Raw genomic sequence first — 27,628 nt, forward strand, 5'->3', positions numbered from 1 at the left:
TAAGAATCTCACAGACTTTCCTGCCCAGGCTGATTTTGAACTGCGATCCTAAGATCTCAGCATCTTGAGTAGCTAGGATTACAGACATGAACCACCAGTGCCCAGCTTCTCCTAGCCCCTTTAACATTATTTTTCAGATAAGATATGTTATTGTCTGGGGTAGGCTTTGGACCTTGATCCTCCTACCTGTGCCTCCTAGGTAGCTAGAATAATGGCCTAAGAATATTTTTTGAAAGGATGCAGAGTCCCTTGTTGCCCCAAGATTTGGGTCAGAATCTATGTTCTAGGAACCCCCCTAGCAACAATTAATATACTTATAGATTTTGGTATAATTTGGCATGTAAGTATATAAGAACACATATCACAAAACATTTAAAAATAAAAATGTAAATATTTAATATATATGAATTTAAATGTTAAGAAAAGAAAAGGATGCTGTGAATAGCTCACAGAATTACCATACCATGATGGCTGAGAAATTAGATGTGGAGGCCACAGCCTATCTGTACTGATCACTCCAGTGAGGAGCCATAGGAAAATGTTGTATTGCACTTGAGTTGTAGAACATCTCTGGCCTTGGACACTGGGTGCTGTCCAGGAACTCAGATTATCCCACATTTGTTTTTTTTTTTTTTGCTATCTAGGAAGCATTTATTTATTTATTGTTGGTTGTGGTTGTGGTGCTTGAACTCAGGGCCTGGGCACTGTCCCTCACTGTCACTGAAGGCTAGTACTCTATCACTTCGAGCCACAGTCCTACTTCCAGTTTTCTGGTAATTAATTGGCGATAAAGTCTCATGGACTTTCTTGCTCTGCTGGCTTCGAACCACAATCCTCAGATATCAGCCTCTTGAGTAGCTAAGATTATAGGCATGAGTTACTGGAGCCCAACTCCATTATTTATTTTCAAGTCAAAGTCAGGCCATCATCTAACGGACAGACATGTTTTTGTTTGAAACCTAGTATCTGGAATCAGGCTGACTGATTTGAAACCCAGCTTTACCACTTACTCGTTACCTAATAAATTACTCAGTCTCTCTGATTTTGTTTCCCCACTGTAAAATGGGAATAAATAATTTCTTTCTTTCTTTCTTTCTTTTTTTTTTTGGTTCTGGTCATGAGGCCTGGGCACTATCCCTCAGCTCTTCAGCTCAAGGCTAGCGCTCTAACCACTTGAGCCACAGTGCCACTTCCGGCTTTTTTTTTCTTTTTGCTTATGTGGTGCTGAGGAATTGAACCCAGGGCCTCATCATACAATGCAAGGGCTCTACCACTGAGCCACCTTCCCAGCCCAGGAATAAATAATTTCTACAGTATATTCTCAAGAGGACTTAAAAATATGTGAAGTGTTTAATTAATATAGTGCATGGAACCATGATTAGTATCCACTTAAATGGGTATGTGTGTGTTAGTGAGTGAATAAATAAATGAGAAAATGTTCGAAAAAATTTAGGTACATACCTGGTGATATGTGTGGCACATTTAGCATTTTATTTATTAATTTATTTTTGTCAGTTGTGGGGCTTGAACTCTGGGCCTGGGAGCTGTCCCTGAGCTCTTCAGCTCAAGGTAAACTCTACTGCTTGACCCACAATGCTACTTCCGTTTTTCTCTCGTGGTTAATTGGAGATAAGAGTCTCATGGACTTTCCTGCCCAGGCTGGCTTTGAACTGCAATCTTCAGATCTTCCTGAGTAGTTAGGATTATAGGCGTGAGCCACAGGTGCCCAGCTCATTTGGTATTTTAGGTGGAATACCCATATGGAGCTTTGCTGTAATCAATTAGAAGTGCACGTTTAGAGCTTGTGAAAGGCCAGGCCTAGAGACAGAAAGGGAAAAACTGTGTGAGTAAATAGGTTAGATGAGGGAGGAAGAAGCCATAGTAGGAGTTGTGAGAGCCAAGGAAAAAAATTTGGGACTGTTTCTATAGCTGCAGGAGTAGAAAGCTTAATTGAACAGGTTGTGAAGTAGAAGTACTGGTAGAGTGTTGAGCTCTGGCACCAAATAAACAAATGTTTTAAGAGGCATAAAGATAGTAATATTAGGGCTGGGAAGGTGGCTCAGTGGTAGAGTACTTGCCTTGCATGCATGAGGCCCTGGGTTCGATTCCTCAGCACCACATAAGCAAAAAAGAAAAAAGCTGGAAGTGGCGCTGTGGCTCAAGTGGTAGAGCGCTAGCCTTGAGCTGAAGAGCTGAGGGACAGCGCCCAGGCCCAGAGTTCAGGCCCCACAACCGAACCAAAAAAACAAAACAAAACAAAACAAAGATAGTAATATTAGAAAAATTAGATAGTGGTAAGAAGATGTCCTTAGATTTATATAAATGCAAATAGGTGGAAATCATTGGCATTAAAGGAAAAGGCAGTTTCACTGTAGTAGAGAGAGGAGTGTTAAATAACCACAGTGATTACCTATGTATGTTACAGGGGAAATAAAAAAGAAAATATGCTGTGGAGTTTTTGTCCAAGGAAAATGATTAGCTTAATTTCGAGACATACAGAAAGGAATGGAATAATGATAGATGTAGTAAAAGTATATGAAAGATGTTTGAAAAGCTTCAGTACTGTATGGAAGATTTCCAGTATAATCTATTATGATATTTTGTAATTATACTCGGTATTTCAAATTCGTTTGTATTTTTTGAAACTGGAGATAGAGTTTTTTACCCTTGTTGTTTTCTCCATCATTCAAGTATTAGTGGCAGGACTTGAAAGGGAGCTTGGCCTGATTTCAGGATTAGAAATTAGTAAGAAGGCTTGCTTTATTACTTGATTTTTCATTGGCTTCAAATAAAATAATCACTGAGACATAGCTAGAAAGGGAATCATCAGCATCAACTTCCTGATCATTCTACCTAAGAAACTCAAAAGATTTCTTCTCCAGATGTACTAAAGAATGCAACCCATGGATAAGGGAGAGGAAAAGAGCATGATGGAGGACTACTATTGAAAAACACAGTGTCTGCTTCTGATGAAGGCAGCCTAAGGAAACTCATTGGAAGCTATTGGATAATGTTGTGGGGGACCAGGAAAAAGCAACAGAGGCAGTTGATCTGACTATATTATAACATGTGCATGTGTGAATTAGCTAATGAACCCTTTTGTACAACTAATATGTACCAAAAATTAAAATAAATGGATGACAGGCTCTGTTGGGGAGTGAGTACCAGCAGAAGGGCAAGGGCCAGTGGACAGTAAAAGAGGGTGAATATGGTTGAAACACTTTATATGCCTATATGAAAAATAGACCAGTGAAACTTGTTGAAATTTTTTTTTTAATTTTTATTTATTTATTTTTTTGTTTGGGTTTTTTTTAACTGTATTTTTTTTGGTCTTTTCTTTTTTGGTACTGGGGATCGAACCCAGGACGTTGCACTTGCTAGGCAAGCGCTTTGCCACTGAGCTACATCCCAGCCCAATTTTTATTTTTTTTTTTGTGAAAATACTGTACAGAGGGGTTACAATTACATGGGCAAGATAGTGAGTACATTTCTTTTTTTTTTTTTTTTTTTTTGGGTCCGGTTGTGGGGCCTGAACTCTGGGCCTGGGCGCTGTCCCTCAGCTCTTCAGCTCAAGGCTAGCGTTCTACCACTTGAGCCACAGCGCCACTTCCGGCTTTTTTCTTTTTGCTTATATGGTGCTGAGGAATCGAACCCAGGGCCTCCGGCTTGCAAGGCAAGCGCTCTACCACTGAGCCACCTTCCCAGCCCCAGTGAGTACATTTCTTATCAAGCATTGTAGCCTCCTCCTTTGTTTCCCCTTCCCATCCCTTCCCATCCTCCTTCCCTCCCCCACCCCATCCTCCCCCCCCTTGTTGAAATTATTTTAAGAAAAGGGAAGAGAATGAAGGAGAGAGAGGGAGTTTGATGAGGTACATTTGAATGTATAGAAATGTCAATAGTGAAAATCCTCTTAGACAACTAGTATATGCTAATGAAAAAACTTTGTTTTTTTTTTTTAAGAAAAAAAAAAAACTATCCCTCCTGCAGCACAGAGCCTAGCCCAGATGCTTCAGCATGTTTACCTTCATCTTTGCAGATTGACATAAAACAAATGGATCTCATTTGAGAAGAGCAACTGTCTCTGATTCATTAGAATGGCCATGTAGCCTACTTTATCATGGTATTGCTTGGACTACCTTAGCATTTCATTTCCTTAGAAGTTCAATTAGCTGGCTGTGGTGGCATACACCTTAGCACTCAGTAGTCAGAAGAAAGCATCATGAGTTTAGGGCAAGACCCTGTTTAAAATTTAAAAAAAAAATCTAAGCTAAGCTCTGGTGACTCATGTCTGTAATGCTAACCACCTTGGTGGCTGAGATCTGAGGATTGCAGTTGGAAGCCACACCAAGCAGAAAAGTCTGTGAGACTCTTATCTCCAATCAACCACCAAAATAAGCCAGAAGTGGAGCTGTGGCTCAAGTGGTACAGAACTAGTCTTTAGCAAACAGGAACAGTGCCTAGGCTCTGAATAAGCCCCAGGACCAGCACAAAAAGAAAGAAAAAAATCCAGGTGCCAGCAATTCATATCTACCACCCCCAAAAGAATTAGGGTTAATTTTATATATTATGCCCCATTGGCCAGGAGTCACTAGTGCAGATAACTGTGGAATTACTTTATCTAGTCACTGAACCAGCCTCTTGAGGTTTACCACATGGTGATTACTAAGTTCTTAGCATTTTACCTGTTCTTTTTTTTACCAAACACTGAAAAACCAATTGTATTGTGGAAAACATGTCTTAATAGGTTTTGCTTCCTTTCTGAATAACATATAGCAGTTTAAGAACTGCATTATTTTTAATGTATATATTTTAATAAAATATATAATGTGAAACCCATACATTAAAATCTCAAACATACAATGCTTTCACTTGTCATGAGTATATGAATTTTTTATTGTTATCATAAGGATGAACTACAGAGGGATTACAATGACACGAGTCAGGTAATGAGTACATTTCCTTTCGTGTAGTGTCTTTTGTTCCCTCACTCTCTACCAGTGAGTATACAAGTTTAACTTTTAATTTTGTCAACGGATTTTAAGCCTCATAAGTTCAAAGCATTTTTTATATATTGCCAGTAGTCCACCTACAACTTTTTTTCTCCATCTTCAGTTACTGCTATAGAACAGTGACAGTCAAATGAAAAATACAAGAGGTACACAAAAGTTTGCACTTGATTTCATTTTCCATTGCTGAGAAAGAAGTATGAAGAAGGTTAAATGTCTAAATCTCTTACATAGTAAAATCAAGGTATTTCTGTCACAGATAACAAAAGTGTATACCCATTTTAGATGGTTCCACAGTTTTTTTCTGATGCTATTTCTGTAAATGAATGTATGTATAGTTTCTACATAGTATTCATTTCTCATTGAACGAAACAGGACGTATTTGCTGTGGATTTTCTTTTGACACAATGAAAATCACAATCATTTTATGAGCCCTAAATGAAATAAAACATGAATTGTTGCTAAATGAATAAATGCCCCTTTTAATGATGACAAAAAAAGAGCTTTTTACAATATAAATTTTTAACTGAAGGCCTGGAAAAATCTCATGCAGCTTGAAGGTTTATTCTTAGTTATTTTTGGTGAAACTTGTTTAGAAGGAGGAAGTAAGCTGCTTCCTGAAATTGAATGCGCTTTCAGAATTGATATGGGCCATTGGGCCACTAGGGAGTAATGGGGCATCAGGAGACGAGGATAGCAGCCTGCGATCATGGTATATCATTTAGTATAACTGGATACTAGAGAATGGGAATGTCTCTCCATGGCCCAGTATAATGAATCTAAAGGACCTTACATTGTTTGTTTGTGGAGATTGTGTTGAAAAATCACCTGGAATCAACCTAAATTAGTTGTTTAGCAGTCACTGAAAGTACCGAGAAGATTGGTTCTGGGAGCTGATGATAGGGTTTGGGGGTTACCTTTTAGGAACATTCGAGTGAACCTGAGAGGCTGCTTTGAAAGCTGAGTTGGTTACTGATAGACCTCTGATTGTAAACATGGCATATGATCTGATATTGAAGAAGAAACTGGAGCTGGAATAAGAGGGTCTTAACCTTATTTGCAGTGGTAGGTGACTTGTATGGATGTTCATCAGCTGCACCATCTTGGCACCTCACTTTTAGTCCTTCATCCTGTATAGACATGGGCGACACATGCATGCTTCCTTTGACCTTACGAAGACTTCTGTGGGCATATAGTCCACAATCTGCCAGCCTGGGCCCTTCTATTTGTGGCCCTGAGTGAGCTTAAACTTCTGTATATATTAATGCCACTAAGTTATTTTATTTTGAACAATTATTTATCTTTTGGGGGGTGATGTGGGGGTACCTGGTGCTAGGCTTTGAACTCAAGGCCTTGCCCTCTTGCTTAGCTTTTTTTGCTCAAGGCTGACACCACCTGAGCCATACCTCCATTTTCATCTTTTTGTGGTTAATTAGAGATTAGAGTCTCAGAGATTTTTCTGTCTAGGCTGGCTTCAAACTTCAATCCTTGAAGTCGGGTGCCGGTGGCTCACACCTGTAATCCTAGATATTCAGGAGGCTGAGATCTGAGGATCGTGGTTCAAAGCCAGCCCGGGCAAGAAAGTCCGTGAAACTCTTATCTCCAATAAGCCACCAGAAAACTGGAAGTGGCACTGTAGCTCAAGTGCTAGAGCACTTATCTTGAGCTGAAGAGCTGAGGGACAGTATCCAGGCCCAGAGTTCAAGCCCCACGATCAACAAAAAAACAAACAAAAACAAAAAAAACTTCAATCCTTGAGTAACTAGGTTGATAGATGTGAGCCACTGGCTCTTGACTGAACTGTTAATGTTAAGATGTATAAAAAATGGCTTTTTGTTTTTTGAAGGTTGTACTGGGAGAGACTCCTTTTTTTAAAAAATTGTTTTTTATTGTAAAAATACTGTACAGAGGGGTTACAGTTGCATGAGCAAGGTCATGAGTACATTTCCTATTGAAATTCCATCTTGATAGGCAAATGCTATCACTGAAATCCCAGTCCTTTTGCTTTTACTTTTTTTTCAGATTAATACTCTGTTTTAGTGAAATATTTATCTAAAAGAGTATTCAGATCACAATAACATTGCTATGTTTGTAATTTGTTTTAATTCTATGTATAATTATACTAGTAGAGGTTTTTCATTGGATTCCTTTCCTTAGTCTAGGCTAATAGAGATGTATTCATATCCTTCTTCCTGAAAATAGAAGTTTCCTAACAAAACTTTTTCTGGAGGTATAAGAATATATCTTGAGGGCTGGGAATATGGCTTAGTGGGAGAGTGCTTGCCTAGCATGTATGAAGCCCTGGGTTTGATTCCTCCTACTATATAATCAGAAAAGGTTGGAAGTGGTACTGTAGCATAAGTAGAGTGCTAGCCTTGAGCAAAAAGGACCTCAGGGACAGTGCCTTGGCCCTGAGTTCAAGCCCCAGGAATGGCAAAAAATAAAAAAAAAAATTACCCTGAATTGGTCATATCAATGTTAATAATATAAGTGTAAGTGCACACCTTTGTTTTTTTAAATGAGAAATAATTTAAAAATTTTTTCAAAATACAGATTGAATACCTGCTTAAGAAACTTACAGAAGCTATGGGAGGAGGTTGGCAGCAAGAACAATTTGAGCATTATAAAGTCAACTTTGATGACAGTAAAGATGGCCTTTCTGTGTGGGAACTTATTGAGCTTATTGGAAATGGACAGTTCAGCAAAGGCATGGATCGTCAGACAGTAACTATGGCCATTAATGAAGTCTTCAGTGAGCTTATATTAGATGTGTTGAAACAGGTAAGAGTCCTGTAATGCTATATTTTTCTTCATCTTTAGAATTTGACATGTTTGAAGTGAAATAACATTTCTTTTTCTATAATGATGGTATAAGTCACTTGTACTTCTTAGCTGATTTTAGAACAAAAGTAAAGTTTGTTATTTCCCAGTCTTGTATTTGACTTTTATTCTCTCCCTTTGCATACTAGGTAAGTGCTCTACCATTGTGCCATATCTCCCCCAGCCCTGGGCTTTTTTTTTTTTTTTTTTTTTTAAAGAATATTGGGTACAGTTTTGGAGTATAATTAAAAGAGTTAAGAAGTAACTGATTTAAAAGAACTATTTAAATTGGGTGCCTGTAATCCCATGTACTCAGGAGGCTGAGGTTTAAGCCAGCAAAGGCAAGAAAGTTCATGAGACCGTTATCTCCATTTAACTGCTGGAAGTAGAACTACTGTAGCATAATCTGAGGGACATTGCCTAAGCCTATGTTCAAGCCCTAGGACTAGTATTGTTTAAACAAAGTATTGTTTAAAAACTGGAACTGGAGATCTGGCCCAAGTAATAGAGCATCAGCAGTGAGTAAAGAAGCTGAGTGTGAGGCAAGGCTCTGAGTTTAAGCCCTAGTACTGGCAAAGGAAAAAAAAGAACAGTTTAAATACTATTTTTCTTGTTTTTAATAAAATGCTCTCATGTCATGGATACATTCATACTGTTGGCCTGGAAAGATACCCCTTCTGTTCCTGCAAACGACAGGTGCTTAGGACCTACTGTCTTCTAATCTCTTTGGTGCAGCATGATGTATGTTTGCAGATCTCTGGAAGAATGCTTGCCAAATTTACTTCTCTCTTCTTCCTTCTTCTTTCTTCCTCTCTCCCTCCCACCTCTCTCCTCCCTCTTCATCCTTCTCGGTTTAAACTCTACCACTTGACAACGCCCAGACCATCTTTTCTCCCCTTGCCCTCGCCCTCTTTCCTTGCCCATACCGGGTTTGAACTCAAAGCCTGGAAGTTGTCCTTGACCTTTTTCACTCAAGACTAGTGCTTTACCATTTGAGCTACAGCTCTGTTTCTAGCTTTTTGGTAGTTAATTGGAGATAAGAGTCTCAGAGATGTTTCCTTCCCAGGCTGGCTTTGAACCACAATCTTCAGATCTCAAGCTTCCTGAGTAACTAGGATTACAGGTGTGAGCCACTGGTTTCTGACCCTTATTTTCTTTTCTATCCCTTTTCTATATTTTTAGATTTCCTATATGATTTTGTATTTTGTTTTACAAAATTAGAGAAATGCCTGTACTTTAAGAAAAAGATATTTCCATATAGTGAAGTTGCATGTCTCATTGACTGTTATCTTTGTGATTTCAGCACTAACATAGTATCTGATATATATATATATATATGCATATATATGTATATATTTCTCTCTCTATAAAGCTTAATTCTTGTTAATAGAATTTGTTTCTATTTTAGTGGTTCTTTAAAACAGCCTACATTATTAAGAAGAATAACTTACATTAAATAATAGCTCTCATTTTGGATTTCCTTACTTTGCTCTTTTCTTTGTTCATTAGAAGATATGTTGACTTTTTTCTTTTTTCCCCAATAGAGTCTATCAGTAAATATTAATTGAAGCTTAACTTGTATAGGCTTTTGATATTATAAAGAGTTATAAGACACCGTTTCTGTCTGATGATGACTTCTAGGATAGAGAACTATAAATGAATTGTATTATAAGATAGCCTTAATTTCTTTGTTGCTTTGTATGTTCCTCCCCCATGTATAACCCCTGTTTTCACTGTATTTGATGTTGGTATAATTTATGGAGGGGAAGGTGGACCCATTGCAACAATGAGATGTACAAGACATTATGTCGAAAAACAAACTTTACAACTTTGGCACAGGTGGGGGGGGACGGAAGGGAGGTGATGGGAAGGGATGGTAATTGTAACCCCTCTGTACAGTATTTTCACAATTAAAAAAAAAAAGATAGTTTTAGGACTGGGAAGGTGGCTCAGTGGTAGAGTGCTTGCGTTGCATGCATGAGGCCCTGGGTTCGATTCCTCAGCACCATATAAGCAGAAAAAGCTGGAAGTGGTGCTTGGCTCCAGTGGTAGAGTGCTAGCCTTGAGCTGAAGAGCTGAGGGACAGTGCCCAGGTCCAGAGTTCAGGCCTCACAACAAACCGACAAAAAAAAAAGATAGTTTTATCTCAAACTCCAAGGATTAAGAACCCGAACACTATATGATTAGGACTGGTATAATAATCGAATGGAATTTCATCCAAATTAATATTGTTCACTCACTCATTTTTTTTTAAAGTTTTTATTTTGATATCAAACCTTAGACTTGAGCTCAGAGCCTAGATACTGTTCCTGAACTTTTGTGCTCAAGGCTGGCACTGTATCACTTGAGCCACAGTTTCACTTCTGGCTTTTTTGGTGGTAAAATGGAGATAAAAGTCTCGCAGACTTTCCTGCTTGGGCTGATTTTGAATTGCATTCCTTAGATCTATGAGTAGCTATGAGTAGAGGTGTGAACCAAAAGTTCTACCTCATTCATTTATGAGACCAGTCTTGCTATATAGCTGAGACTGTCCTTGAACCAGATCTAGATCCTCCTGCCTCAGTCTCAATTGCCCAAGTACTGGGATTACAGGAGTGCATCACCATGCCTATGTTCCATTTATTGTTTTGAATTGAATCAAAGATATTTCATCTTGCCAGTAAATATTTCAGTAAATAGCTCAAAAGATGAAGAATTTAAGAAAATTCTGTTATTAAAATCAATGTCTTGCTATCTGTATGTCATTTTTTCTCTGTCTCCCTTAAATTCAGGGCTTTGTGCTTACTAGACAAGTACTCCACCACTTGAGGACACTGCATCCAGCCCCCCTTTTTATATATCACTTTGGGTAGAGTTATCTTTGAAATGTCTGAGATTATATACAAACTCTTATCTCTACATGCTTATGTGATTTGGGGTATAATGGCCTGACTTTCATAGATTCTTTTTTTTTTTTTTTTTTTTTTTCCCCGCCCGCCCCTCCCATTCTCCTTTCATAGATTCTTGAAGGGTCCACAAAGGACTAGAGCCATTGGCATCATGTATTCAGGACCATATATCAGATAATGAAGAAGATAAGACTATAAAGGAAGAAATAAATCTCAGTTCTTATAAATGAAAGCATAAGCAAATGATTTAATCTTTTCTAGGGTTACATGATGAAAAAAGGCCATCGACGGAAAAACTGGACAGAACGTTGGTTTGTACTAAAACCCAACATAATTTCTTACTATGTGAGTGAGGATCTGAAGGATAAGAAAGGAGATGTTTTGCTGGATGAAAACTGCTGCGTAGAGGTTAGTCTGTTATTCCTTCTTTGCATCCTTACTCGGTGCTGCCCCCTGCTGCTGAGGGACTTTCTCATCTCTCCCCATTCTAGAGCTTGCCTTCAAATAAATCCTAAATTTACATTTCCAAAATAAGGCAGGCATGCCCTTGCTTCTGAACCAAAATTAAAAATAACTGACAAGTTTGATTTCCTATATTATATTTGTCAACAAAGTATCTTAATTCACTGTATATTTATGGAACAAAGTAGAGCAATAAAAAATAAAATTAAAAAAATGTCAGTAAGATTGTACAAATCATGGACATACCAAAAGATCTGGAGATTGTGTGTGTGTCTGTGTGTGTGTGTGTGTGTGTGTGCTTGTGCATGTGCACGTGCATGCCTACTTGCACGCAATGTGCGCTGGTTCTGGAGCTTGAACTCAGAGAATAGGCATTATCTCTGAGTTTTTAATTTTGCTTTCTTCCACTTGAGCCTCAGCTCCACTTCTAGCTTTTACAGTGTTTAATTGGAGATGAGTCTCATGAAATATTCTTCTTGGACTGGCTTCGAACCATGACTCTCAGATCTCCTTCTCTTTAGTAGCTAGGATTACAGGTATGAGCCAACTGGGCCCAACTTATTTTGTTTTGAGTCACTATGTTGCAGGCTGGCCTTGAGCTTGCAGTTTCCTCCTTCATCCACCTGTATACTAGGATTATAGGCATGTTGATCCACCATGCCTGGCATAAATTCTGAGGAATTTTGAGTACATTAAATAAAAAAGATTTGGCATCATATTTGAATGTTTTCAGTAACTTAGTATTTTATAAAGAAGTGAAGCCCTTAAGAACATAAATTTTTGAGCTTTTGCAAAAGATTTTTTTTTTGGGGGGGGGGTCTGGTCATGGGGCCTGAACTCTGGGCCTGGGCGCTGTCCCTCAGCTCTTCAGCTAAGGCTAACACTCTACCACTGAGCCACCTTCCCAGCCCCTGCAAAAGATTTTTTTGTTTGTTTCTTGTTGTGCTAGAGATAGAACTCAGGGCCTTGTGCATGCTAGGCTTCTGAGTTCTGTTCTCAGGCTGAGTTTTTTATTTGTGTGTTAGCTACCTCTATGTCTGTATTTGTTAAAGAACTCAGAGTCTTGTGCATGCTAGACTGCTGAGCTCTATTCTCAGGCTGAATTTTTGATTTGTGTGTTAACTACTTCTATATTTGTTAAATAATACTTGAAAGACCTGAACTCTCACTCATAAACTCTAGTGCATCTTGAAGAAGAAGTGGCGTAGGTATATTAATTCTTTGGAGTTTGTAATGCCTGTGAAGGAGTCTGCTTACGTTAAACAAAGACTCACAATTCACCTCTAGCCATGCGATTTGATTCATAAGAATATAGGACAGGAACCATAGGGTTGGCAAAAACATATCCCAGGCACAAGGAGAAGCCACAGCAGGCAGAGGTAGAAATCGCCCTGGGTCAGAAGCTTTGTATGTCAACACCTCTTGTGATAAGGAATTTGTCTTTGGCGATTCCTGCAGTGGAAAAGCACAGGTTGGAGTTGCTGCACTCAGCAAAGTCCAAACCAAAGCATCCTGTATCCTGTCAGGTGTTGGTTGTTTTCCCAGAACAGATGTGGTATACCGATTAGGGGTTGTTGTGACCATAAGTTATATCACCTCGGCAAGAGTATTAGTAATAAACCAGTAATTTATATTATAGTATATTATAGTATATTAGTATAGTATATATAGTATATATATAGTAATACATATAGCATATAATATATAGTATATATATTATAGTATATTATAGTAATAAACCAGTAATTTTATATTATAAACTAATTGCTGCCGAATCTCAGTCAGATGGGTGTAAATAAGAAATATTGAAGTTCAGTGCCAGGCCTGCTGACACATATCTGTAATCAAGTATTTGGAGAGGCTGAGGCAGAAGGATTAGAATTTCAGGGTCATCCTGGTCTACATAATGAGATCCTGTCTTAAAAACACAAAAAGAAAAAGAAAAAAAAAACTTAAAGAACTAACTGTGCTTTTCTGTTTTAGCCTCTGCCTGACAAAGATGGAAAGAAATGCCTTTTTCTAATAAAATGTCTTGATAAGACCTTCGAAATTAGTGCTTCAGATAAGAAGAAGAAACAAGAGTGGATTCAAGGTAAGTCTGCTTTTATTATTTGTTGTGACAAAATGTGAGAGCTTTGACTTTGTATTTTTGACTCTCATGAAAGATGCTAAAGCATTTTTATCTTATTTATTGTTTCTAAACGTGACATAGTATCTGGGAAAAAAAAAGATTACATGATGTTATGGCCTAGATATAGCCCCTGAAATCCTAGATATTTAAGAGGTAGAGATTAGGAAGATCACAATTTGGGGCCAGCCTGGGCAAAAGTTTTTGAGACTCTAAACTCAATCAGTAAAAAGCTAGATGCAGAGGCGTGCTTTTGTCATCTAGCTTTGGGCTTCTGTCATCTAGCTTTGTGGGAGGCATAAATAGGAGGATTGAAGTCTAGGCCTGCTCTAGGCAAAAAATGAGACTCTATCTCAAAAATATAGCAAAGCTGGTGGTTTATATCCATAATCCTAGCTACTCAGGAAGCTGAGGTCAGAGGATGGCAGGATTTTTTTCTTCTTTTTCTTTTTGTTGTAAATCCTGGGTCTAGGAACTGTCCCTGAGCCTTTTTTGCTCAAAGCTAATGTTCTACCACTTGAACCACAGTGACATCCTCAGCTTTTTTGTGATTAATTAGAGATAAGAGTCTCACAAGCTTTTCTGCCCAGGCTGTTTTTAAATCCCAATCCTCAGATCTCAGCTTCTTGAGTAGTTAGGATTACAGCCATGAGCCACTAGAGTCCAGTAGTATTGCAGTTTTGAAGCTAGCATGGGTAAAAGAGTCCACAAGACTTCATTACCAATTAGCCAGCAAAAATGCCAGACTGAAGGTCTGGTTCAAGTGGTAGTACACCAGCTATGAGTAAGCAAGCCAGTAAGAGTTACAAAGTTCTGAGTTCAAGATGTATTATTGGTACAAAATAATATGAGATAATGCTAAAGGGTAAGCTTATAGATTTTACATGTGTGGGGCTGAAAACATGGCTCAGTGGTAGAGTGACAGCCTAGCAAGTATCAGGTCCTGAAATTCAAACCTCAGTACAGCATGCCCCAATAGACTCTTGACTTACTTTATGTAAGTATTAACTTACTTTATGTATGTATTAATGCATATTTTCACTAATTGGCAGCTATTATGACCTGTTACACTTTCAGAAAGGAAGTGTACAGGGAAGTCATTTTATAAGGTATAGATTAGGGGCAGATACATTACAGCAGGCTGTATGTAAGATAGTAGCAACTTTGGCTTTGCCTTTACTGTGTCTTATTTTTACTTAGCTTTTTGGGAAGAAGGGTATTGAAAGTGTTGTCAGAAGTTCTTAAAACATATGCAATCCACTGTACCCGAATCGGGTGTCTCTGTTAGCACAGATGTACAGTTAGCAGTTTGGACTTGGAGAAGATACTGATATTGCAGAGATTTGATGTTTGTTTAGGATCACACCGCTACTCAATGGCAAAATCAGAATCCACACTGGGTTTCTGACTATGGTCCCACTGTGCATTTGTGTAACAGACATCTAAAGAATAAAATGTGTTTCCTATTCTTCCACATTTTGCAGCCATCCATTCTACTATCCATCTGCTGAAGCTGGGCAGCCCTCCACCACACAAAGAGGCCCGCCAGCGCCGGAAAGAACTTCGTAAGAAGCTGCTGGCTGAGCAGGAGGAGTTGGAACGGCAGATGAAGGAACTCCAGGCTGCCAACGAAAACAAGCAGCAGGAGCTAGAGACTGTGAGAAAGGTGGGTTTGGGCATGTGGGTGCCATTTCACTGTAGAGCTGTCAGCTGCCTTGGGAGCTTTGGTTCTGCCTGCTAGTGCAGAACCTGCTAGTGAGGCTAGTGCAACTTCAGGGGGAGGTTTGGTGACCTGTATTCTCAAGAATACTATCTAGGCCACTCTTAGGTACTCTGCTTTCCCAGTCTTTTTTTATTTTTATTTTTATTGTGAAAATACTGTACAGAGGGGTTACAATTACATGGGCAAGATAATGAGTACATTTCTTATCAAGCATTGTAGCCTCCTCCTTTGTTTCCCCTTCCCATCCCTTCCCATCCTCCCCCCGCCCCCCCTACTTTTCCAGTCTTGAAAGTAAGTCAGTCTCAGGACAGCAAAAACATCTTATTGACTATGAGAACATATTTATAAAAATAGTGAGCACATTTGCATTTTGTCAGGAGAAAGATGAGAAATTTCATCTTCCTGAGAATGTCAATGCTGTTTTGGGGCATCTGGGACAAACATTGTTGTTTCATATCCTTCTTAGATCTCTTTGTTTCTATTCTATTTGGAATTCATCGAATTCTTAGATGTGTGGAATAATGTCCATCATATTGGATATGATACACTTTCAGATACTTGTTTTTCAAATATCCCTCTCCCCATTTCCTCTCTTTTCCTTCTGCTTCCATTATGTAGATGTTGGGGGCACATAAAGATGTCCCACATTTCTGAGGCTCTGTTTATTTTTTCTTTTTTTTCTTTTTTTTTGATTGCATAATTTCTGTTCATCTCTTCAGTGGAATCTTGCAGCTTAAATATATTATTGAGTCCTTTGAGTGAAATTTTCATTTCAGTTACTGAACTTCAGAATCTCCATATGATTTCTTTTATAATTTATCTCTTTCTTAATATTCTCTATATGATGAAATATCACTCTTCAATACTTTTAGCATGGCTTCCTTTTAGTTCTTTGAACTTATTTGTGACTGCTTTGAAGTTTTCTGGTAAATGTACCATTTGTGCTGCTTCAAAGGCAGTTTCTTTTGCCTGTTTTTTTCTGAAGAGAGAGAGAGAGAGAGTGTTATATGTCATGATTTTTTTAAAATTGAAAACGGGGTGGTTAAGGTAATATAACAACTCTAGGTACTAATTCTGACACCGTCCCCCAGAGCTGTTGTTTGCTCATTTATTTGTGTAGTGACATGGCTGGACTCTTTCCAAGACTTGGAAAGCCTCAGACTGTGCCCCTCAGAAGCACAGCTTTGGGTTTAGTTACCCTGGATGACCCTCATTTAGCAGAGCTGGTTAGATGTCTTTCTCTTCTCTTTTTGATTAAGCTGCCTACCTTTGTTGGTGCTCTTGACTGATTGCTTTTTCTTAGTATTCTGAAGCCTAAATTGTCCATGTTTAATCAAGGCCAGTCTGAGCCGTGTTTCTACCACACGAGGGCTCTGCTTTACTGTCTCTTCTCCTGGTTCTGTCACACTGGTGGCTGGTCTGGAGTTTGGTTTGTTACTCTTAAGAGCTATCAGCTGCCTCTTAGTTACTTGCCACCAAAACCTCCCTTGTTTTGTCTTTTTCTTTAACATTTTTTTATTATTATATATTTAAGTAGTTATACAAAGAAGTTCCCATTCTACAAAACACTGTATGAGTACAAGGTAGCTTGTGCTTTTTTACATTTTCAAATAAAATCACTTCTTTGAGTGGTAAGCAGCAGAGCCTGAGTAAAATGTCTGCTGTGTTCTGAAGCTATGTGCTTTTTGTTGTTGTTGTTGTTGGTTGTGTGGCTTGAACTCAGGGCCTGGGCTCTGGTCCTTGAGCCTCTTTGTGCTCAAGGGTAGCACTTTACCATTTGAGCCACAGAGCCACTTCTGGTTTTTGAGTGATTAATTGGAGATAAGAGTCTCACAGTGACTTTTTTGCCTGGGCAAAACCACAATCCTCAGATCTCAGCCTCCTGAGTAGCTAGGATTGATTGTAGGTGTGAGCCACCAGGGCCTGGTCTACTAAGTGCTTCTTTTGGAGGAATTTTCCTTCGTTTTGGGCCTGTCACTAGGTAGAAGAGGCAGCCTTCAGTCCTTACTGCTTTCTTCTCTGTGGTACAGTTTCTGCTCCACAAGTGAGTCTGAATGAGGGTGATCAGGCCTTGTCTTCTCAGCTGGCCCGCCCCGAGAGTGAGGGCAGGTGGAGGAGAGCCCCAGGCCTCTCACCCTCTTGCCTGGAAGAGTTTCTGCAGAAGTTGCTGAGGAGGGTGAGAAATACTGGAGGCCCCCCTGGGGAGTTAGTGTAGCCCTGACCTGTGGCTTTCATTTTCTGGGACTGGAGCTTCCTTCTCACTGTATAGGGAAACACAAGGGAGTATGTTACACCTTACATGCTGTAGACTGTAAGTGTTCTAAGATTTAGTAGATTTTCTTTGTTGTTGTTGTTGTTGTATTTTGAGGGGTGCTGGAGATTGAATCTAAGACCTTTATATGCTAGGCACACTCTATCATTGAGCTACAACCCCAGCTCCTAGCAGGTTTTTGTAGATAAATGCTTTCTTTTGCTCTATGTCCTTATAATAATTTCCAGAGACTTTAAATGTTTTTTTTCTTTTTTAATTGCTACCAGTTATACTTGTTCCACTGAGGAGAGTATCTGAAGGGCTTCTTTTGCCACCCCTTCGGCTGGAGCTCTGGTATAAGTTTTAAGGAATAATTTGTAGGATAATAGAAACTATACAGACAGAGCTCAAGAAATGGATGTCAAACCACATAAATATGGTGAAAGTGAATATAAGTCAGTGTTTGTCCTAAAACTTTCTTTTCTTTTCTTTTCTTTTTTTTTTTTTTGCCAGTCCTGGGGCTTAAAATCAGAGCGTGGGCACTGCCCCTGAGCTTCTTTTGTTCAAGGCTAGCACTCTACCAGTTGAGCCATAGGATCACTTCTGGCTTTTTCTGTTTGTGTGGTACTGAGGAATCGAACCCAGGGTTTCATGCATACTGGGCAAGCACTCTACCACTAAACTACATTCCCAGCCTATCCTAAAACTTTCTTTGCAAAAAGTTGTTGGGGCTTACCAAAAGACTTCTATTTACCTAATTTGTTTTTATGTTGACTGGGAAAATTGTTGGGATGGAATCCTAACGGGTCTAACAGTTTTTCCTTTATTTTTATTGAATGTTGACAATTTTTGGCTCTTATGTGCCTAAGTAAGACTTTGTGTTCGTCTAATGTACTTCAATCCTTTTTTCTGGGGACGGGTTTTTGATTGGTAGAAACTGGAGGAAGCAGCATCTCGAGCTGCAGAGGAGGAAAAAAAACGTCTGCAGACTCAAGTGGAACTACAGACCAGGTTCAGCACAGAGCTAGAGCGTGAAAAACTGGTAAGGACCAGCTGGGAAAAGCTGCCATGTGAGCCTCTCAGAGCCATCCTCATTGGGTAGGGGTGGATTGAAGGGAGGGAGGAGGCCTAGGAGGCTGGAGTTGAGGCCTTTCAAAAATATTTTTGGTGGTATTGAGTTTGAACTCAGGGCCTTAGCAGTATACTGCTAAACAAGTAAACAAATGCTGTGTACCACTTGAGCCACATACCTCTGGTCATTTTTGCTTTAGTTGTTTTAAGATGGGGTCTCAAATTTTTGTTTAGTGCTGGCCTCAGACCAAGTTCTCAATCTCTGCCTCCCAAGTAACTGTTATTATAGGTGTGATCCACCCAACCCAGTCTTAGCTGCCTTATCACTGGCTTTGCTGCTGACTTACAGGGTGCTAGGAGAGTTATGTGCTCCTTCATTTTCCGTCTTAAGCACCTTCTGTGAAAGAGAGGTTTTTAAGACCTCTAAGCCAAAGTTTGTGAAATGGTGGGATAAATGCTTGGTTAGTATGGCTGTATGTCCAGAGTTGCCTGGGACAGCCCCTGTCATCCTGGGATAGTTGTTAGTAATATCCCTTTCTTAAAAGATTGTAGTTTGGAAAACAAATAGCTGTGAGAAAGTATGCACAGGTTCCATGACACTTCTCGTCTGTAGTGAACAAAGTGGGGGGTCTGAAATCATTAGAAATTTGGATTCTGGTTAGCTTTCCTGGCAGCTCTGCTTTATCCCAGAGGCTCCAAGTCCAGCTGCTGTATATAGCTAGCTGGTTAATTAGATTACAGGTTTTCTCCCACAGTACAATGCTATGTGGAGAGTGCTGAGCACACTTCCTAAATGTGCTCCTGACATTTATTTTAGCTGCATGGTTGCTTAGTGTTCAGAGAGCTGTTTGTGTTCTGGGAGGAAGGCAGGGGTGCTGTGTGGGCAGTGCTGCACTCACAGCCTTCCTCCCTTCTGCTGTTTTTTTTTTTTTTTTTTCTCACTGAGCACAAATTTTGTCTTCGTAAGTGTTAGGGTTATCCTGTTATCTCTCCTGACTCTTTTTTTTTTTTTTTTAAATGTCGGTCATGGGGCTTGAACTCGGCTTGGGCGCTGACCTTGTGCTCTTCAGTTCAAGGCAAGCATTCTACCTCTCTCCTGACTCTTAATGAGGGCAAAGGGAGATACTGCTAGTGAGAAAATGTTGTAAACTGCAGAGATTTGTATTAATGTATATGATATTATATTTAGAATACCTTCATCTTTTAATTTTTAAGTCAAGGATCAAAACTTCATGTGTGTGTTTGAAATCAAGGGGAGTCATACTCCTGCTTAGATTTAATGCTCAAGGCTGACAGTACTACTTTGAGCTACATTTCCACTTCTGGTTTTAGGCTGGTTGATTGGAGATAAGGCTCTCTAGGAGTTGTCTGCCTGCACTGGCTTCCAGTTGAGATGCTGAGATCTCAGCCTCCTGAATAGTTAGGATTACAAGTTTGAGCCACTGGCATCTGGCTAGGATTAAACAGCAAAGAAGAACCATATTCTTGATTTGTATGTGCACATGTGTATGTGTGTGCACACGCGCGCGTGCACACACACACACACACACACACTGCACCCTTGTACTCTTGTTAAAACACTGACTAAACTGTGGAGTTTCCCCAAGGCTTGTGGCTCCCTGAGTGGGGAGAAGGGAGCCTGGAGGAGCTTGAAGAGTCTTCGATAAGCCAGGTACTTCTCCCCCAGAATCCTATCACATGGGCTTCTCTGTCTGGGCAAAGGTTCATTCATTAATTTCAGAGTAGATTTGGTAGAGGGTGTGGCTATAAGACAGACAGGAAATTATATGGGAAAATATTTTCTTTCTTGACATCAAAATGTTGCGTAGAAAGGATGGAAAGTATACCAAAGAAGATCCCAGAATTGGGTTGTAGTTTATTTAATTGGATTCTTTTATAGCTGGTATTGGGCATCAGTGATCATTTTCTGATCTTTAGTTCAAAGGTTGGGAACACAGGGTCCTATCACCCTGATGAGCTATGGCTATGGGCATCGCTCAAGATACAGGCAGAGTGGAAACCTTGCCCCGAGGGAGAAGTGAACTTGCATCTAAATATGACCATGGTCCTTTTATACATTCAGATCAGACAGCAGATGGAAGAACAGGTTGCCCAGAAGTCCTCGGAATTGGAACAGTATTTGCAGCGAGTACGGGAGCTAGAAGACATGTACCTAAAACTTCAGGAGGCTCTTGAGAATGAGAGGCAGGCCCGGCAAGATGAAGAGATGGTGCGGAAGCTTCAGGCCAGGTAAGTTTGTAGAATTTGCCTTTGTGTACTTTGCCAGGGCTCCTAGGGTCATGGGAAGACAAAGAGACAAAGAGTGGCAGGGGTCTCAGCCACTCACTCTGGGAGAATCTCAGCCCTGGTGGGGACTGAGCTCACAGGTTGGCTGAGTTGAGAGACCCTGGAGACTTGGCCAGCTGAGCTATTTATTCTCATCCGGGGCACATGGGAAACCATTGCTTGTGTAGCTAAAAAGGACCTTGTAGCTATTTTAGAGGAGTCTGATGGTTATGTTTGATGGAATACCTTTATTCATATTTTAGAATGGACCTAGATCAGCTCTGGTAAGAGTGTGGCTTCTTCCAACATATTCCAGACCAGAGAAGGCTAACTCTGGCCAGAACAATAGCCATTTGGGGGAATAAGGAAGAAATAAACAGTTTCTATTTGGCCATTCAGGATTGGCACCATTCCCTCAATAATTATTCCTTAAATCTTAGTTTTAAGAGTTTTTTGATTTTTTTTTTTTTTTGTCTGTCCTGGGGCTTGAACTCAGGGCCTAGGTACTGTCTCTGAGTTTCTTTGTCTCAAGGCTAGCACTCTACCACTTGAGCCACAGTGCCACTTATAGCTTTTTCTGTGTATATGGTACTGAGGAATTGAACCCAGGGCTTTATGGATGCTAAGCAAGCACTCTACCACTAAGGTACATTCCCACTCCCAGTTTTAAGAGTTTTTTTTTTTTTTTTTTTTTGCCAGTCATGGTGCCTGAACTCTGGGCCTGGGCACTGTCCCTCAGCTCTTCAGCTCAAGGCTGATGCTCTACCACATGAGATACAGCACTACTTCCAGCTTTTTCTGCTTATGTGGTGCTGAGGAATCGAACCCAGGGCCTCATGCATGCAAGGCAAGCACTCTACCACTGAGCCACCTTCCCAGCCCAGTTTTAAGAGTTTTTGAAATTAGATGTTCTTTTTCCCCAGAGCTTCTAAAATCAGGTCTACAATTGATAGTAATCATGTTTTCAGACAAGAATTCTCACTTCTGCTTCTTCATAGCAGCAGGAGGATAAAATAAAATTAAGACTCCAGGAAGAAGATTCGAGCTACTCTCTGTCATTTTCCAACCTCCTACTGCCCATTTGCATTCTTCTTCTTTTTTTGGGTGCAGGTATTCTTGAGCTCTTTGGTTGAAGGGTACTGCTCTACCACTTGAACCACTTCTGGCTTTTTATTTTTGGTGGTAAATTGGAGATAAGAGTCTCATGGACTTTCCTGCCCAGGCTGGCTTTGAACTATAATCTTCAGATCTCAGCCTCCTGAGTAGCTAGGATTACAGATGTGAGCCACCGACACCTGGCTCCATTTGTAGTCTTTATGATATCTTGTTTTAATTCCAGATAGCTACTCCTAGGCTTCATGTGGCTACTATTCCATAGGTAGAGCAGCTGAAGGTGTTTGTTTAATTTAGGAAATAATAGAGGAAAAAGGAGTCTCATATAGTTGGACACTTTGTTACATGACTTTAAAAATAAATTGTTTTTTTGTTGTTTGTGAACTCTGAACTCTGGGCATGGGCTCTGTCCCTCAGCTCTTCAGCTCAAGGTAAATGCTCTACCACTTGAGCCACAGCGCCACTTCCTGCTTTTTCTGCTTATGTGGTGCTGAGGAATTGATTCCCAGGGCCTCATGCATGCAAGGCAAGCACTCTACCACTGAGCACCTTCACAGCCCTTGATTTGACTTTGAAATTTTAAATTATATTGAGGGGAAAAAACTTCTAAATTGGGAAGCTAATGCTTATCATTTTTCTTGACATTCATTAAGTCCCTTGGGCATGTATTCTCTATACTATAGTGTCACCCAGATACTTGGAACTACTTCCAGTGCCGCCAGCAGTGACATTAGCAAAAGATCCACTCCAAAGAGTGGCTTTCTGAGTGATACTAGATACATTTTGAGCCACTTGATAATTTGTTTTGTGTTGGGAGTTTATAGATAGTTCCTGTGTACAGAAGTCACAAGTGAGAAAAATAGTCTATCTTATACTTGTTTTTGCTTTTGGTGCTACGGGGGTTTGAATTCAGGGCCTTGCACTTGTTAGCAAGCACTGTACCATTTGAGCCATTCCCTGCCCTATTACTAAAGTTTTGAGAGACATTGATTATGATATAGCTGGGACTAGAATGAATGAAGGAAGTTGTCATGGAGTTGGGTCCATGGAGGAAACATAATCTTAGACCCTGAGTGCATGTTAGGGCTTTGTAAATTTAAAAAAAAAATTTTTTTTTTTTGAGACAGGGTCTTGCTAGATAGCCAGGCTGCCCCTGAACTCATGGTCCTCTTGCCTCAACATCCCAAGTGTTGTGAGTCAAGGGCTTTGTGCGCATGCATGCATGCATGTGCTTGCGCACGTGTGTGTGTGTGTGTGTGTGTGTGTGTGTGTGTGTGTGTGTGTGTGTGTGTGTGTGTGTGTGTGTGTGTACTTTGAGCTTGAACTCAGGGCTTTGAGCTCTTGATTTGCTTTTTTTGCTCACAGTTGGTACTATATACTACTTAGTCCATACCTCCAGTTCTGGCTTTTTTTGTGTGTGTATGAAATTGGATATAAGAGTCTTGTGGTTTTGTCTGCTGAGGCTGGCTTTGAACCCCTGTTCTCAGATTTAAGCTTTCTAAGAAGCTAGGAGTATAGATGTATCCAGCAAAGGCTTTGTAGGTAATTCTCTTGTGTCCTTTCCTAAGGCAGTAGTGAGTTGTACTTGGAATAGAAAATGTGGTATCTTAGTTCCCTTCTCAGTATTGCAAGTTTCTGTAGAAGAGCTTTTGTAGAAAATGATGTGCACGGGGCTGGGAAGGTGGCTCAGTGGTAGAGCGCTTGCCTTGCATGCCTGAGGCCCTGGGTTCAATTCCTTAACACCACATAAGCAAAAAGCAAAAAGCCGGAAGTGGTGCTGTGGCTCAAGTGGTAGAGTGCTAGCCTTGAGCTGAAGAGCTGAGGGACAGTGCCCAGGCCCAGTGTTCAGGCCCCACGACTGGACCCCCCCCCCCAAAAAAAAAAAAAAAGAACTTTGGCTTGAGCTACCTGGATCTTACATTTTTAAATTAAAATTTAAGTTCATTGTTTCAAAATATACAATCTTGAAGATTATCTAGCCTCTTCTGAATGGGAAAGTTTTTAGCATTTGGGAGATTCAAGTTGTGGAAATTTCTGGAAGCTGAACTACAGTGTATCTCATTATAATTTTTCCCACTGAAGTTTAGGATCTGAAAGGCCTAGGAGCCTTCTTTAGTCATGCCTGCATTACTAGCAGCTGGTGTAGTGCCTAGCACACAGTGCCCAAGGAATATTTTTTGAATGAATGAATAGATTCAAGTTCTCCCTGTTGACGCCCATAGCACTACAGTGTCTCTTTTATTTGCTCTAATATGTTTCGTGTCTTTAAAGGCAGTTAGAGACTGGGCTTCACAATGATGAGTGGGTACTTTGCTTTCTAGCTGTAATATATTCTGGCTGTGTAACTTTGGAAAAGTAGTTCCCTATTTTAGCCTTTAGTTCCTTACCTATAAAATAAAGGAAATTGCCAGCTTTGTAGGGTAGTGAGGACGGACTGAGACAATGTAGGCGTGGTCATTCTCACAGAGGGCTGCTTTCAGTTCCTTTATCTTGTTTGCAGATGGGCAGAGTAGAGCTTGTAGAGAATGTCAAAAAGATGCTGACAGGCTGGAAGGATAGTTTCAGACTAAGATTATTTAAAATATCAGAACAAGTACAGGAGTCAGGAGACTTGGCTGAATAGCAATTCATATAAAAGGAATCAGGGTTTCACTTCCCTGTGATGTGGTTGCCAAAACCACCTATCTCCCAGGCAGCCTTAATGGACGTGACATGTCCAAATGAAGTCATAGTCCCACAGCAGTAATGTGAGTTGCTGTTCACTTAGCACTTGCTGTGTGGTTGGCCTTGGAGTTCCTTATGTGCATTAGAATGTTGAGGAGATCAGCAAGCCTCTGATGGTAGGTATGGTTTCTAGCCCTCGTTTGTTTTTTGGGTTTTTTTTCTTTAGGTGGGATCTCACTTTGTTCCCCAGGCTGGCCTCATGCCACCTCAGTGTCTTGAGTGATAGAGACTACAGATGCACCTGTACTCAGCTCATCGCTTCTATAAATGAGGAAGCCCATACATAGAAGGGGAGAGAGGTGCTAAAGTTTTTAGTCAGGGGTTTGTTTGCAAACCACAGAAACTGATTTGGTTTAGATGAAACAATAGAATAAACTATTGGAAGCTCTTAGGTGGTTTACCAATCCCTTGGGAAGGCAGGTGGCTAGTCCTTGAAACACTGGCAAGAACTAAGGGAGGGTGAGAAGTCAAACTGCAGTCAGCCCAGGCTGTGGAAGAGCTCAGGGGGATTACACACACGTTGGGTACTGATGCCACATGCAAGGTAATTCATTGCCTGATTGTGTTAGTTGCTGCGGAGTCAGAGTTCCAAGAGGGACATCTGCTTGGCCATGCTCAGCTCTTGCTGCTAAGGATGGGAGCAGGTGTGTGTGGAGATTGCCTCTGATCAGAACTCCTGCTGTGCAGATTTTCTAGTTGCCTGAAAGGAGCAGCGGGGGAATTCAGGTGCTGAGCAGCCTAATTCCCTCACAAATATCCATCCCGACCTCCTCCCTACTTCACTACTAGAATGAAAAACTAGAAGCCCTCCAATCTCTTTCATGTTACACTTTAGAGGAACATGCAGAAGGCATAATAATAAATGTACATTGAGTGGAGTTTGCATTTGGACCACCTGCGTGGTGCTATGCTCAGCTGTGGATATCGCACTCCAGCGGACGTCCAGGAACAATCTTGGAAGGGTATTGAGTGGAAAAGGGCAGCATGGTCTGTTTCTCTATTTCCTTGCTGTTGTAGGAGAGCAGATACTGCAGGTAGTAGTGCTTATCTGCCATGGGACTTATTACTATACCTGTGTCCTGACCAGGATTGCCATCTGACCCATCTGATCCCATCTGCATTTGGAGTGCAAGTTAGGTCTGTGTGTTGGTTTATTTATTTAAATACTTACGCAGGTGGGTAATCTCTAATCAGTGACCTGTTATGAAAATCACTTTTGGGAGTCACACACACTTGGGTTGAAATCATTATGACCTATTCTGTTGCTTTCCAATTGCTTCATCTGCAAGACAGGGATAATCCCTTGCAGGATTGTGGGCGCTTAGGAATAATGAGGGTAAAGTGTCTGGCAGGTTGTCACTGTTCAGTAAACTATACCTATTGTTCTCCTTGCCATTCTTCAGCTTTATTACTTTCATTATCAGCTTTTTCTTGATAACAGGTCTTTATCAGATGAAGAAATGCTTTAATGGAGCAACCAGGCAAATTTGGAAACTTGGCCCCAATCCCTGGCAGGTGGTGGCTTCACACAGGCCACTTACCTTTGTGCCTTGCTTTCTTCATCTTCAACCATAGTTGTTCACTAGTTCCTGTGAGGAATAGTGGAAAGTGCACACTCTCAGCTCACTCCCTGCCTCACATGCAGCAATGCAAAAAAATGTTCCTTTTCTCTGGGAAAGGTAAGACTGAGAAAGCTTGGAGCAGGCTCTGTGGGCTGCGTGCCAGCATTGGCACCTCTAGGCATTTCTCTGGCTTTCACTTTCTTCTGTGTAGAATGAGAGGTGCATTAGATGCCATAAGAATCCTCTTCTCACTGGAAGAGAGGAGGGAAGGGATGACATTGTTGAAAAAGAAATGTAGCCGGGCGCTGGTGGCTCACGCCTGTAATCCTAGCTACTCAGGAGGCTGAGATCTGAGGATCGCGGTTCAAAGCCAGCCCGGGCAGGAGAGACCGTGAGACTCCTATCTCCAATAACCACCAGAAAAACCGGAAGTGGCGCTGTAGCTCAAGTGGTAGAGCGCTTGCCTTGAGCTGAAGAGCTGAGGGACAGCGCCCAAGCCCAGAGCCCCACGGCCGACCAAAAAAAAGAAAAAGAAATGTACTCTTTACATGACTTATGTAACTGTAACCCCTCTGTACATCACCTTTATAACAACAATTTAAAAAAAAAAGAAAAGGGCTGGGAAGATGGCTCAGTGGTAGAGCACTTGCCTTGCATGCTTGAGGCCCTGGGTTCAATTCTTCAGCACCACATAAGCAAAAAGAAAAAAGCCGGAAGTGGCACTGTGGCTCAAGTGGTAGAGCGCTATCCTTGAGCTGAAGAGCTGAGGGACAGCGCCCAGGCCCAGAGTTCAGGCCCCATGACCGGACCCAAAAAAAAAAAAAAAAAAGAAAAGAAAATCCTGCTGGGCACCTGTGACTCCTGCCTATAATCCTAGCTACTCAGGAGGCTGAGATCTTAGGATTGTGGTTCAGAGCTAGTCCAGGCAGGAAAACCTGTGAGACTTTTATTAACCACCAGAAAACTGGTGCTATGGCTCATGTGGTAGAGCACTTGCTTTGAGCTGAAGAGTTCAAGGACAGCACCTAGGCCCAGAGTTCAAGTCCTACAACTGACACACACAAAAAAAAAAGAAAAAAAAAAAAAAAGAAAATCCTTTTCTCTACAATGCCTCTCTCAGGTCAGGTGTAGTCCCTGGGCAGGATGCAACCTGAGTCTCCTCTGCATTTCAGGTTGCTGGAGGAAGAGTCCTCCAAAAGGGCAGAACTGGAGAAGTGGCACTTGGAGCAGCAGCAGGCCATACAGATGACGGAGGCTGAGAAGCAGGAGCTGGAGCACCAACGCGTGGAGAAGGAGCTGGCCCTGCAGGAGGCCATGGTGCAGCTGGCACAGCTTGAGCAAGAGCGGAAACAAGCACTGGAGCAGTATGAGGTAGCTGGGCTCATCCCTGCACATCCCTGTGTTTTACTCCTGAGGAATTCTTTAGGAAGGCTGGAGATAGAACTCATTGGCAGAGTGTTTGCCAAGTGTCTGTGGGCCCTGGTTTCCATCTCCTACACTGCAAAAGCAAAACAGAGGCTGGGTGCCAGTGGCTAATGCCCATAATCCTAGTTATTCAGGAGGCTGAGATTCAAAGATCGCAGTTCAAGCCAAC

At 40.8% G+C, this 27,628-nt stretch overlaps 1 protein-coding gene across 1 annotated transcript in view; it reads left to right on the forward strand.

Annotated features, from left to right (window-relative positions):
- Swap70 (switching B cell complex subunit SWAP70) overlaps positions 1-27,628 on the forward strand; it is a 75,639-nt gene that overhangs the window by 43,634 nt on the left and 4,377 nt on the right. Inside the window, exons 4-10 of the mRNA XM_070035289.1 lie at positions 7,560-7,787; positions 10,976-11,122; positions 13,160-13,268; positions 14,789-14,970; positions 18,213-18,320; positions 20,433-20,599; positions 27,207-27,405. Coding sequence (XP_069891390.1) covers positions 7,560-7,787; positions 10,976-11,122; positions 13,160-13,268; positions 14,789-14,970; positions 18,213-18,320; positions 20,433-20,599; positions 27,207-27,405 — 1,140 coding nt within the window. The remainder of the gene's footprint in view (positions 1-7,559; positions 7,788-10,975; positions 11,123-13,159; positions 13,269-14,788; positions 14,971-18,212; positions 18,321-20,432; positions 20,600-27,206; positions 27,406-27,628) is intronic.

This window comes from Dipodomys merriami, unplaced genomic scaffold (genome assembly GCF_024711535.1).
Source record: "Dipodomys merriami isolate MVZ:Mamm:240054 unplaced genomic scaffold, mDipMer1.0.p SCAF_25, whole genome shotgun sequence".
NCBI lineage: Eukaryota > Metazoa > Chordata > Mammalia > Rodentia > Heteromyidae > Dipodomys > Dipodomys merriami.